The 13,751-nt window shown below is 42.6% G+C and overlaps 1 protein-coding gene across 2 annotated transcripts in view; it reads left to right on the top strand.

The window, feature by feature from the left end:
* Positions 1-13,751, top strand: part of LOC127420203 (rho guanine nucleotide exchange factor 25-like) — a 159,363-nt gene that overhangs the window by 112,996 nt on the left and 32,616 nt on the right. For both annotated transcript variants that reach the window (XM_051662256.1, XM_051662257.1), the window contains one exon: positions 2,676-2,786. In XM_051662256.1, the coding sequence (XP_051518216.1) occupies positions 2,676-2,786 (111 nt within the window). The remainder of the gene's footprint in view (positions 1-2,675; positions 2,787-13,751) is intronic.

Below are 13,751 nucleotides of genomic sequence, written 5' to 3'. Positions count from 1 at the left end.
CCCTTGGTTCTTGTGTTGTCTTCTTGAGAATCAATGAATGCTTGCACCTTTTGTAATAGTTGTGTATGTGTCCATCAATTGTCCTAAGTGTCAAATTTCTGGATGTCTATATAATTTACCCACTGTTGGTAAGAACTTGAATGTGCAGAAGATGCTGGGAAACCAAAGAATGTATAGTATTTTTCATAAGAAAAGTGGGCAGCTTCACAGCTCAGGATAAAGCAGGGACTCATGAACAATTATTACACAAACAGTCATTAATCATAGAGAAATCAACACACCATATTAAAGGGTTTGCTCTTGTGCCAGGAGCTCTAAAGCTCACTTGCTGTCTGTCTCATGAACACGCACAAGAGATCAAAGGTCGGTCAAGGGTTTCACTTAATAATACATCAGATTTCGGTTTGTTTCTCACCAAACCTTATTGTATTCCTTGAGAACAAGACATGAGTCACATACAAGAATTTGTTAGACTTCTGAATTATACTTTTGTCTCCTTTAGAAGCTTGAAGAAGTGGTCACAATAAACTGCCATTGTGTGATATCACTGAGCACAATTTATTTTATTTTTTTCACAATTTCTCCCTTTGTATTAAGAAAAAAAAAATGAAAATCATATGGAGTTATAACAGCACAGGGTGAGTAAACAATGACTGAATTTCCATTTTTGAACCAAGGGAAAGTAAACTTTTGAACCAGATCATTTGTTTAAATTCAGTTAACATTTTGTCTTGTGGAATATAAAGTATGTGAATATCTGTTGTCAAATAGCTTCTTCAAGGTAGTACTAAATACATTTTTATGATACCTCTTATTTTTTTTAAACAATAACACAGTGACGCATCAGAGTTTTAGGTGCACAAGCAGTGCGTAGAGCTGCCCCATGTTTTCCACAAATTAACAATCATGTCCGTGTTAAATGGCCCTAATATTAACAGTGGGCTTTACCAGTGTTTTCGGATGTAGCATTTGAAGTCAAGTCATGAGATGTAACTTCTCAGCGAGTGCTAATTACTACTGTGTTGACTCATTCTTTTCCCAAACCAGTCGGCAGATAGAGACAAAACAGAAATCTCAGTATATATTATTTCTTTAGATAGGGATCATTTTAGATAAAACTAAACTAAACTGAAAGGACTAACTGAAAATGAAGTAGAAATAAAAAACTAAATTAAAATTCGAAACAATAATAACTCTGGTTTTAATGACTAACACAACTTTCACTTTCTTTAATCTATGTTTGAGAGGAGGGGAAAAGCAACAAATAACTGAAATGTCAACAGAACGCAATAGGAAGTGTGTTGAAGGACACTTTTGTCTTCATACACCTGAAGCATATGCCTTCATTCTAAAACCACTTTGAAGTTTGTTCAGCAGGAAACCAATCATAAAATATATGTTTTTGTTTTATGTATGTGTTTTTGTTACATTTATATTGACAATTGTGTTTTCTTAGTTGTGAAAGTTAAAATAAGCTTAAAATATTGATGTTGAGTTTACGGTTACAATTTTAATTCAGATTTGATTCGGATCCGGACTCGACTCAGACTTGGCCTGTTATGACTCGGTCTTGAGTCTGACTCGGCCCCTTTTGGACTCGGACTCGATTGTTTAAAGACTCTGACTTGACTCGGACTTGACTAAGGTGGACTCGAACCCAACACTACATGTCTTTTGCTACGAGTATATTCCAAACAAGCTCCAGAATCGAACTTCTGTCTTTATAATGCCTGGATTAATGCCTGGATAATATAGCACAAGGTACAGTGATATTAATACACATGGAATAATGTACATTAAGAATAACAGGTAGGCTATAGTATAAAATATTATGCATAATATTAAAACTAATTTAAAAGAAAACACTGGCTCACAGTATTTTCTTTATTTAAATGATTGCATTTTTGTATTGAATTTAGGGTTTCTTGTGCATGGTTAAAAAAAAAAGAGCACCAGTACAGGAATAATTGGTTAATTTATCCTTGTGATTATAATAGCAGAGGTGAATAGGCCTTAAGGCTGATTTAAGATGTTGTCTGGGTTACATTTATTTTTTTCCACAGTAAAGGGTTTTTAGGCACTTAATGTTATGCCTAAGAACACCTCTTACCCATGGTAAATTTTCTGTAGCTCATTACCTTGAGTAGCTTGCTTTATTTAATAATAAACCACAGACTAGTGGAAATAATTCTATTATACTTTGCTAATATTAAGAATCACGCACTTGACATCAGTTTGAGTCTGTATTTGATTAAAATGTTGTTATAGCAATACATGATACTTTTATTTTTTCACAATCAGTATATCAACAGACATTCATTGCCTGTGAATTCTCTTACAGACAGCATCAGGTTTCACCACAGTACAGGTGTCTCATGTCTTCACTTACTCTGTTTTCATGAGACAGTGTGAATTGCACCACACTGTTCTGCCAACTGCTCGCTTGAGCCCTGTGGTTTGCCTGTGTCCAAATGAACTGTGTGCTGACTTCTGTTCTAACCTTTAATCGCTATGACCCTCTAACACACCTGCTCGTCACAGTCACACAGAGAGGAATTATGGGTCAGCTTTATTTTGACCTGAGTATTGATGTTTGTAAAAGACAGTGAGTGAGTTATGAGGGGTGCATTTCCTGGCTGTTTTGAAGCTGTATTCCATGTGTTTTGTGTGTGTAGGAGTGGAGAGATGTTTTTTCTGCTCCGGGCGACTGTGATCGAGGTAATCTGCAGTCTCACAGCTACCAGTCTGATTCTCCACAGGGATCCACAGCACTAGGACAAACACAGGTCAGTCCAGCCAATCATAGCTTCACAGTTTACACTACACAGGACTACTTCTCCAACAACTCAAGGCACGAAGTCTGGTCAGCATTGCAGCTTATTCTAGCCAAGAACTGCCCACTTAGACAGAAAGGGGCTGTCTGACAGACGCAAAATGACCAACAACAGTTTGTTAGATTTTTTTTTTTTTTTTTTTTTAATGACAGTTAGGGGGATGTAAACCTGGAGCAAAGCATAACATACAGATGTGATCAAGTATATCTAATTTACTTGCTACTAAGAGTCTCAAACAAAACTCTTCAATATCTTTCAAAGATATCCCTCACAAACATCATAAATCCAGCAACTAGTTTTTCCTCAGAAGTATTCATTATAGCAGCCGGGGAACTTGTAAACAACATTGTTTCTCGGTGGACTAATGCACCATGACTCCCAGAAATTGTGTTGACCCAGCAAATCAGACTGGAACTTGACATATTGAGAAAATTCTTGCACAGTCTGTGGGCATGCGTTTGATGCTAAGACTACAATACAGATAGTAATGGCACAGAGTCACAGAGACTAAGTAAGGGGTGGGGGGGCTAGAAAAGAGAGGGTTTTAAGCAGTTTAAGGGCTTTCTGTCAGTTTGCACAGGGGAATTGATGTGTTAGTATCCATGTAGTGTGAGAGAGTGGCCAGGTGTTGATGAGAGTGATGGGTCATTAGTCACCAGACTCGGTTCCATTGATTGAGCTTTAGAATTGTTGTTCAAAACACACTCCTCCATGTGTTTTGCCTTGTGAAAATGCCTCTATTTTTCATTGTATTGCATTGTTTTCTAATTTTTTATTACAAATTATATTATTGGCATAACAATTTGAGTGAAAAGTTTACTTGAAAAAAAGAACATGAATGACAGATTTCTTGTAATGTCCCCCTGTTTATTGACAGCATGCAAACGTGCTGGCATGAACTCCACATTTACATTTATGCATTTGGCAGACGCTTTTATCCAAAGTGACTTACAGTGCACTTATTACAGGCACAATCCCCCCAGAGCAACCTGGAGTGCCTTGCTCAAGGACACAATGGTGGTGGCTGTGGGGATGGAATCGGCAACCTTCTGCTTACCAGTTCTGTGCTTTAGCCCACTACGCTACCACCACACATATTTGTGCAAAACCCGATGATCAATGTTATCCAGCATGATCTGAGGTTTTCCAAAGAACATGTACTTCAATGGAAGTAATGAAATCTGACTTGTTATTAAAAGGAGAATTGCCTACATTTGATTAGTGACCTTAAATCTTAAATCTTAAATTAAAAATTTTATATTTTTCATCTTTATATACAGTCATATATTATCATTATTTAAAATTATTCAAAATGTGTATTACCATATATACAAGGTAAACATATACATTTTTATACCTGGTAACATGCGCATGTAAAATGGCTAGAAATAGCATTTTAGCTTAGCGTAAAGCTGACAATTTACACAAGATTTATTTCTATTTCTTCTATTTTCTTCTTTCCAAACTTACTTCAAACTTACTTCTCTGTCTGCTCATATGAATGTAACACATCATAAGAAAGTGTTTCACTGCTGTTCAAATGCACTTTGGATCGCATCATTTATATGTATAAATGTTTTCCATCTGAAAGGACTAAATATTAAATGAAACAAATGACAATAAAATGCAAAGTAATCTCTTCAGTAATCAAAATACTTTTTGAAAGTAACTGTATTCTAAATACCAATGATTTAAATTGCAACTGTAGTGGAATACAGTTACTTATATTTTGTATTTTAAATACGTAATCCCGTTACATGTATTTCGTTACTCCCCAACCCTGGTTATCATCCATTTAATCAAAAAATGAGTGATGAAAGGTAATTATGACCAGAGGAGCAACTTTAAAGCACAACAACAAGGAGAGGAGATTGAGATCTCAAGAACTGTAATAATGTTTAGAGATGAATTTCTCTCTGAGGAAACATTTAGTACAGAAACATAAAATGAGGAACTAGAACTTTAGGTCTAGATATGCAAGTGATCCTATTTACAACATCAGCCTGTACAGGGCCAAATGATACAGTATTTACAAGTGTACACAAAAATGATTTTGAGGTGAAGTAAATATAGCAGAAAAGTACTTTCTACATTGTATAAGTTAAAGTGTGAACTTTATGATATTAAGTAAATTCTACATTTGTACTCAATTAAAACATGTAAAACATAAGGCTCTAGCTTATAAGTAAATATTATTTATCATTCTTTGTTATCTTTACAATGCGTCATCATGTATGAATCCAAAAGGAGAAAACCTTGTTATATATATATATATAATTCTTTATCAACAACCCCTTCTGCATATCGCGGCGCCGTTTTGTGGTGCGTTCTGCATAACGCGGTGGCCCCATGCGGCCCCATTTCACGGCCGGCCCTCCGGGAAAAGTCCCGGTTCACCCAATGGCCAGTCCGCCACTGGGTGTTCCTTTATCTGAGGGTTTACAGCAGCTCTCTGATCACATCACAGTTAGAGAGGGAAATAAACTGCAAAAGGTTGTAACGAATGAAATAAACAACAAAAAATATCTGAGCACAGCTGATGTTTGATGAGAGCGGTGGTCTGTCAGCGGACGCGTTCATAGTATGTGCGCACACGCGCGGTCTGTCAATCAAGAATATATATATATATATATCACAATAATCAATAAATGCTACGAATCATTCTTTTTGGACAAGGTCTCTTTGCATAGCGTTGCATGCGCTAACAGCGCTACTCAACGCGTGGTATGGCGACCGCGAGCCATCTTTTGCAGCCCACGTTATGATTTCATCATAAAAAATATATTTATCAATAGCCTATCAAATGTGCATGAATTTAATTGAGGTGTTCCCAGGGGTGGACTGGGAAGAAAATTCGGCCCGGGATTTTACATAGAAACTGGCCCAAAGGGGGGGGGGGGGTGTTGCTGTCCTTTATCAGCAACCCCTTCCACATATCGCAGCGCCGTTTTGTGGCGCGTTCTGCATAACGCGCCGGCCGGCCCACCGGGAAAAGTCGCGGTTCTCCCAATGGCCAGTCCGCAACTGGGTGTTCCTTTATCTGAGGGTTTATGGTAACTCTCTGATCACATCACAGTTAGAGAGAGAAATAAACTGCAAAAGGATGTAATGAATGAAATAAACAACAAAGAATATCTGAGCACAGCTGATGTTTGATGAGAGCGGTGGTCTGTCAGCGGACGCGTTCATAGTATGTGCGCACACGCGCGGTCTGTCAATCAAGAATATATATATATATATATATATATATATATATATATATATATATATATATATATATATAATTTTTATAGTGAATTTTTTTATATTAAGAATTTTATATATTTATATATATTTTTATATATATTTCTTCATAGTGTGCTTAATGTTTGAAAATGTTTGTGTATTTATTAAATTAACTGGCCTACAAATATTGGGTTATAGATATTAGGCTGCTATATCATAAGCATATAAACAGTACTAGATTAATTAAATACCTATTAATTTATTAAAATTACCTTGATAATTTTGTGGGGCATTCACAAAAAGTGGGTTGCAGTGGGCAAAAGGTTAAGAAACCCCTATTTAAAGTAATATATATGCAGTAGATAATGTTTCATTTGTTTTGTTTACATTCTGAATTCATGGAGCTGTTGAGCTAACATGCTAAATATGGCCATAATATGTGCCGATTACACTGTTTTTGTAATTTATGATGACACTGATACTGCTACAAAGATGGGTAAATATGTTACACTTTTAAGAATGATGCGACATCCACTCTTGGTGCAACACATTTATTTCTGCAAGAAATATGAAAAATACAGGTTAGATCAAGAGTGCTCTCCGTAGCGTGTACACTTAAACTCACTAATCACGTACTAAATGCTACTTCCGCTCTATCAGTGTCAGCTACTGATGCCCAGTCTAGTGTAAAGCTTAGGGTGCACCCTACTGACGAAGATGAGTTTAGCAAGAAAAACTTCACTCATTTAAAATACCTTGCAGTACAGTAATATAGACAAATATCACCATATTTTCCTTTGTTTCCAGACTTCAGCCGTTACCCAGTTCAAAATGTAAAGGGGGGGGCAGGCAATCTTTATTTGTCTCTTTTAAACACTCAGGGCTACACTCTCCCCCACAAAATTAAAGGTCTCCTGACATTTCCGTGAACCATTAAGGCATTTCCTTAACACACCTCGGCCATCCAAGGCCTCCAATAGACCTTAGTCTGTGTCACCTGAGTCTCTGTTACCTTACAGTTTCTCTGCACCAGGGATGGTTGTCCCAATGTGTCATAACTCAGTACAACAGGCCACTGTCTCAGTCTCTGGAATCGTTATCTTACCGCCTGTCGCTCTCCTTGCATCAGGACTAGAGGGTCTGCCTCTGACTCACCATGCTTAGGCCTGTCAGGACTCAAGTCAGGTCTCTTCGCTTTGTAGTGGCACATCCTCTTCGCTTTGTAGTGGCACATCCTCTTCGCTTTGTAGTGGCACATCCTTTTCATTTTGTAGTGGCACATCCTCTTCGCTTTGTAGTGGCACATCCTCTTTGCTTTGTAGTGGCACATCCTCTTCATGATGCTGAGGACCCTGCTGAGTCTGGAAAGGCTCTGCAAGAGGATTCAGCGAAGTCTGTCTCTGCCGTCGCCCTCTGCTAGGTCTGAGATGCCACTGGTAGGCGTCGCTGCATTCGTCACCAGAGGTGTCACTCGGCTCTGGCTACTGCCGTTGCTGACGTTGTGGTCTGGTTCTTTCCTTTAGAGAGCTCGGGGAGTCTTTCTGTGGCTGAAGAGTCTCTGCTGGTGGCTGATCAAGGGGTAAGAAGTCACAGGGCAGCAGAAGATTTCTGTGAACCACTCTGTACCTTCCTTACCATTTTCTGGGCTGATCTCATAAACGGGGCTGCCATCAGCTTTTCTCTCCTTCAACTTGTAAACTTGTCCCTCCCAGTAGGACTGAATCTTCCCAGGCCCCCCTCTGGGAGTGAGGTTTCTGAGGAGAACTCTGTCACCTGGGTGGAGGTCTCTCCCCTGCACTTTCCTGTCATAGAGGACTTTTCCCCGAACTGCTCCCCTGACAGTTGTTTTAGCCGCAATCTTACATGCTTCTTGCATTCTCTTCTTCCAATGACTCACGTAGTCATCATAGGTGTCATGGGCCTCATCTTTTCCAAGATTTAACAACCGATCGATGGGCAGGCGAGGAGAACGTCCAAAGATAAGGTAATCGGGTGCGTAACCTGTTCCCTCATTCTTGGTGCAGTTGTACGTGTGGACAACTTTAGTAAGGGACTCCTTCCAATCTTCCTTCTCCTTGTCCTCCAGGGTACGCAGCATTGACAACAGGGTGCGGTTAAACCTCTCCACCTGCCTGTTACCCTGGGGGTGGTATGGTGTCATGTGCGAGCCCTGGATTCCAGAGAGTATCTTCAAGCTGGCCATCAGTCTGTTCTCAAACTCTTTGCCCATATGATGATGTAATCTGCTTGGGAAACCGAACTTAAGTGCAAAGTCGTTGAAAATCTTTTCAGCTACAGTTTTGGCCACTTTGTTCCTCGTCGCATAGGCCTGCACAAACCTCGTAAAATGGTCCATGACCTCTAATATATACTCATAGCCATGCTTGCATTTCTCCAAATGCAGGAAGTCTATGGAGACGAGCTGGAATGGATAGGTGGTCTGGATGGACACCAGAGGTGCACAGGTCTGTTTACTCTGCTTTTTCTTCTTGAGACATTTGCACACTTTAGTGACAAAATGTTCTACATCCCTATTCATCTCTGGCCAGTAGAACCGTTCTTGAATATGGTAAAGCGTTCTTTCGACCCCCAAGTGACCCATGTCCTGGTGTAGCTCTTTGAAGACCAGCGGATGATAAGCTTTGGGGATCAGCAGTTGTTCTCGACAGGAGGTTCTACGGCGCAGAACACCATCTTGGCCCACATGAATCTTTAACCACTGTTTCAGCAGTACAGCTACCGCAAGGTTCTCTGCTCTCATTTCAGTTCTACTCAGCCTCCTGTTCTGTGACTTATACCAGAGGACTCTTGACAGGACTTCATCCTCTTCCTGAGCCTTGCGGATTTAATCTGGAATGAGAGGTTGGCTGGTCTCGTTGTCCTTCACCAGGCTCAAGGCACTGACCTGGATCACCCCAATGCCCTGACAAGGGTCTCTCCTTTCCACTGTGATTCTTTCCATAGATGCACTGATTACCTCTGGACTGGCCTCAGCAGTGCAGCTGTTCATGTAGTCCTCCATGTCCACCGGCATCCGCGACAACCCATCCGCATCTGAGTTGTTCTTGCCTGGGCGATACCGTATGGTGAAGTTATAACCGGCCAACTCCGCCACCCATCTGTGTCCTGTGGCATTGAGTTTTGTGGTAGTGAGCACATACGTCAGCGGGTTGTTGTCTGTATATACCACAAACGATGGAGCGTGGCACAAGTAGTCCCGGAAACGTTCACAGATGGCCCACTTCAACGCCAAAAACTCTAGTTTCCCGGAGTGCAGGTGGTACTTCTCCGATGGACTCGGTGCGGGAGCCATAGGCTATCACTCTCATCTTTCCCTGCTGTCTCTGGTATAACACAGCACCCAGGCCAACTTGGGATGCGTCGCAATGTAACACAAATTGCTGGGCGAAGTCGGGATATCTGAGGACAGGGGGCTTCGTTAGTGCATCTATCAGCTGATTCAATACTTCCTGGTGGGAGCTGGTCCACTTTATGGGCGTGTGTGATGTAAGTGACCCTTATTTTTCTTTCCTGTTTTATTGGGCCTCTTCATGGTCAGGTCTGGGGTGTGATTTTTGGGGTTCGGGATGGTTAGTAAGTTATACTGTGGGTGGGCAATGCGGGAGAATTTAGGGATGAAGGGTCTGTAATAGGAGAGGAACCTGAGCATCTGGTGCACATCACCCACAGTATCGGGTGTCTTCCCCTTTAGAGCCCTCACCGGAACCATCTCTGCGGGGTCCATTGTGTAACCCTCTCCTGTCACCAACTTGCCAAGAAACCTCACACTTGATTTGAATAGTTCACATTTTTTCAGTCAACTTCACACCAAGCTCTCTATAATGCTGGAGGACAAGACGGATATGCTCCAAGTGTTCCTCGAAGCTGTTGCTGTGTACCAGGTTGTCGTCCAGGTATGGGAGGTAGATTGTGTCTCTCAGGCTAGCCAAACAGTGCTCCATGCTCCTCTGAATCTCTGCGGGTGCTGAGCTTAGGCCAAAGGGTATACGCACCCATTCGTAGAGCCCCCAGGGTGTGATGAAAGCTGTGAGAGGGCGGCTCTCCTCATCCAGGTAACCCTGGTGATACGCTTTAACCTGGTCTAAGACCGAAAACCACGAGCTCCCACCCAGTGCATCTAACATATCCTGAATCCTCGGTATCGGATGGTGGTCGGGGACTGACTTGCGGTTGAGTTATCTGAAGTCGACACAAAGATGAGGACTACCGTCCTTCTTGCGGACACACACCACCAGCAATGAATAAGGGGATCGGGAGGTTGTGATCGACCCTCTTCTCAGTAGATCCTGCAGGTACTCCTTAACTTCATTGTGAAGAGGCTTTGGGATGGACATGTAGGTCTTCTGCACCGGGCTGGTATCATGGAGGGTGATATGTATCTTAAGAGATAGTATACAGCCCACATTGTCACTGTCATAGGCAAAGGCCTCACATTCCTCCAGCAACACACTACTTACCGCCTCCTGCTGTCCATCTGGCAGGTGGTGGAGATTCACAGGGGGGTCCCATGAGGTTGATCTTTTCACGTGCTTGTTATCTAGCTGTAGTGTGCTACTTGCCTTGTTGGACTTGAACCCTGTGCTGTCCTTCATTTCAACTGTTGTCTCATTCTCTTTAGTCTGAATAGGTGCTGAATATACTGTCTTGATGGGTTCCAAGTGTCCAATCACTCTATGACAGTCCAGGCAGATGGTGCGGTCAGTGGTGTTGGTCACTGGTATGGGTATGTATGGCACTTCCCTTTCCGGAATCTGCACCAGTACATCATTGTAGACCATGCCTTCTGGTGGGGAGTTGAGCATGTCAGGTGAAAAGAACATGTGTTGACCTCTGGCTCGTGAACTCACATGTGCTCTTATGTAGACAGTGGTGACTTGGTTAGCTGGTAAGGGCACTCTCTTTCCACCTGTACGAACTACACCAGTTTCTGAATCCGAGCCACCACTCTGCATCAACTTGACCATCTGATGAGCAGTTCTCACTGATATGGTGAAGGCTTTACTCACTTTGTGTGCCAACTGCTTTCATCCACCTTTAGTCTTTCCTTCATTTCTGTTCATTATGGCCTCAATGACATTGTAGTCGATGATGGAGTCACTGGCAACCACTGGGTCACTCGACACTAGTATTGACACCTGTAGGTAATTTTTTTTGTGGTGGGATCACTGTCTAGTCTGAAGCTGACTTCAATCCAGCCGATATATGGATGGGTGTGTCATTAGCAGCAAGAACTGTCAGTGTCTCATCCTCCAACAACTCCGATATGGGCCTGACAATGGTTTGGGGAAGGTGGTTCAGTCACCAGGGGTCATTCACTGTGCTGGACTGTGCTTCAGTGTCCCACATGACTTTAACTGGGTGATTGTCCATAACACAGTCCACCATACATCTGCTTCCTACAAGGCTTACCAACTGTGGCTGGTGTTGAGGAGGTAGGTAGTTAACCACACTTACAGCTGATGAGGCACTGGCTACTCTTTCTTCAGGGGATGTCGTTGACTGCATGGCTGGGCTGGGTGGTGGCTGCTCATTTTGGGGTGCTCGGCCTTGGACTACTGCTGGCCCTGCCCCAGTAGTCCCTGCCTGTTTCCCGATGTGGTTCTGCATCCGCGAGAGAAGTGGCCCTCCTGCCCGCATTTAAAACAGTGTAAACAGTTCTCACCCATCCCCTCTTCCTTGCACTTTTTGCAGCCTTTCACTCTCTGCTTTAGTCCAAGAGGGCGGGAACTTGCCTCCATTACAGCCAGAAACATTTGCTTCATTTCCTTGCGAAGCTCTTCCAACATCTGCGCGTTCATGCTGTCAGGCTTAGTCTTGTTCCCCTTTACTGTTTTGATTGCCACTGTTGAGTTGGACTCCTTAGGTTTAGAGGGGCTCTGGGCAGGTGTGGATTTTAGCTGAGAGTCTGATTGGAGCTCCTGCACTTTGGGAGTTTTACCAGCAGTGGACCTTTTCTGCTTCTCTTGTCTCAGACTTTCAACCTTTGCCGCTTCATCCACTCTCTGTATAAGTTCTTCATCTGTTATGCTCACATCGCTGAGGTAGGGTCGGATTTGGAACTTCACAGAATCACTTAACAGTCCAGTTTCTATCGAGCGGAGGAACTTGTGCTGAATGTACTGTTCATCAGTGTCCTCATTCACTGCTTTCCATAACAGTTTCTCTTTAAGCTCAATTGCATGGAATACAAAGTTCAGGGCAGTCTCTTTGGGCTCTTGGGAGATGTTAAGAAGCTGGTGGTAAAGTTCTGTGGAGCTGTCTACCCTATAGTGGCCTTTCAGAATGGTGAGGAGTGCACTGAGGGTCAGCCCACGCTTGATCTCTAACATGTCTCTCAACGGCAGCCCCGAACTGACAGCCCTGATTACAGCTTCCACTACTTGTCTGTGTGTGCCCTTTTTCTATTCCCATCGCAATCTGGCAGACTAAACTGAGATACGACAGTTTATCCCTCTGACCACTCTCTCCAATTTGCCCACAGACTTTAAACTCTCTTTGCAATGTTACCTCAGGTAATGGGTGAGTTGGCTCTAGTAGGCTCTTGAGTGGGGAATCTGTAGTCTTTAGAAGAGAGGTGTGTGGTGAGAAATATCTCTCCAGTCCTTCCTTTGGAGCTGGCTCCCCTGATGGGTACTCTTGGTCTGGCTGACTACATCTTTTATTTTGTCTTTCAATTAATGTAAATAGGTCAGCACAGTACTGGTTGACTTCATTGCTCTCTTGACTTTCCTCAACCTCATCCAATGCACTCTCCGCCATCTTGATGAGTGCCCTCCATGCCTTGCTGCAGGGATCTCCACTGTCCAGGCCATCAAATTTCAGGTGTCTGCAGACATCCATGAGAGACTCCTCCCCTAGCTGCCATAGAGCTGCACTCACTCGATCAGGCAATCTTTATCTGTCTCTTTTAAACACTCAGGGCTACATATAAAAGAGTGTTAATGGGCAAAATACAGACAAAATAATGATGATAAGAGAGGCATATCTTACTTTAAACAGATGTGTGAAGGTCTTTGCTGCAGATGGAACATGAGTGAATGGGCACCTGAGAGTATTCAAATAGATTTGATTCCTTTTGACTAATTAAACAAACAAACAAAAAAACTGCATGACATGGTCTTGGAAAATGTCTGACTGCCAGCAGTCATATCACCCTGTAGCTCAAGGCCGGTTGCCCACTGAAGCTAAGAAGGGTTGAGCTGAGTTAGTACCTGGATTGGAGACCTCCTGGGGAAAACTAAAGTTGCTGCTGGAAGAGGTATTAGGGAGGCCAGCAGGGGGTGCTCACTCTGCTGTCTGTTTGTGTCCTAATGCCCGAATATAGTGATGGGGACACTATACTGTAAAAAAAGAAAAAGAAAAAAGGCACCGTTCTTTGGATGAGATGTTAAACGGAGGTCCTGACTCTCTGTGGTCATTAAAAATCCCAGGACACTTTTCAAAAAGACTAGGGGTGTAACCCCAGTGTCCTGGCCAAATTCCCCCATGGGCCCTTATCAATCATGGCCTCCTAATAATCCCCATCCATTAATTGTCTCTATAACTTTACTCTCTCCTCTCCACCAATAGCTGGTGTGTGGTGAGCATACTGGTGCACTATGTCTGCAGTCACATCATCCAGTTGGATGCTGCACACTGGTGGTGGTTGAGGAGAGTCCCCTGTTCACTGTG

Source organism: Myxocyprinus asiaticus, chromosome 29 (assembly GCF_019703515.2).
Source record: "Myxocyprinus asiaticus isolate MX2 ecotype Aquarium Trade chromosome 29, UBuf_Myxa_2, whole genome shotgun sequence".
NCBI classification, from domain to species: Eukaryota; Metazoa; Chordata; class Actinopteri; order Cypriniformes; family Catostomidae; genus Myxocyprinus; species Myxocyprinus asiaticus.
Note: the sequence above shows the minus strand (reverse complement) of the source record. Positions and strands in the feature narration are given on the sequence as shown.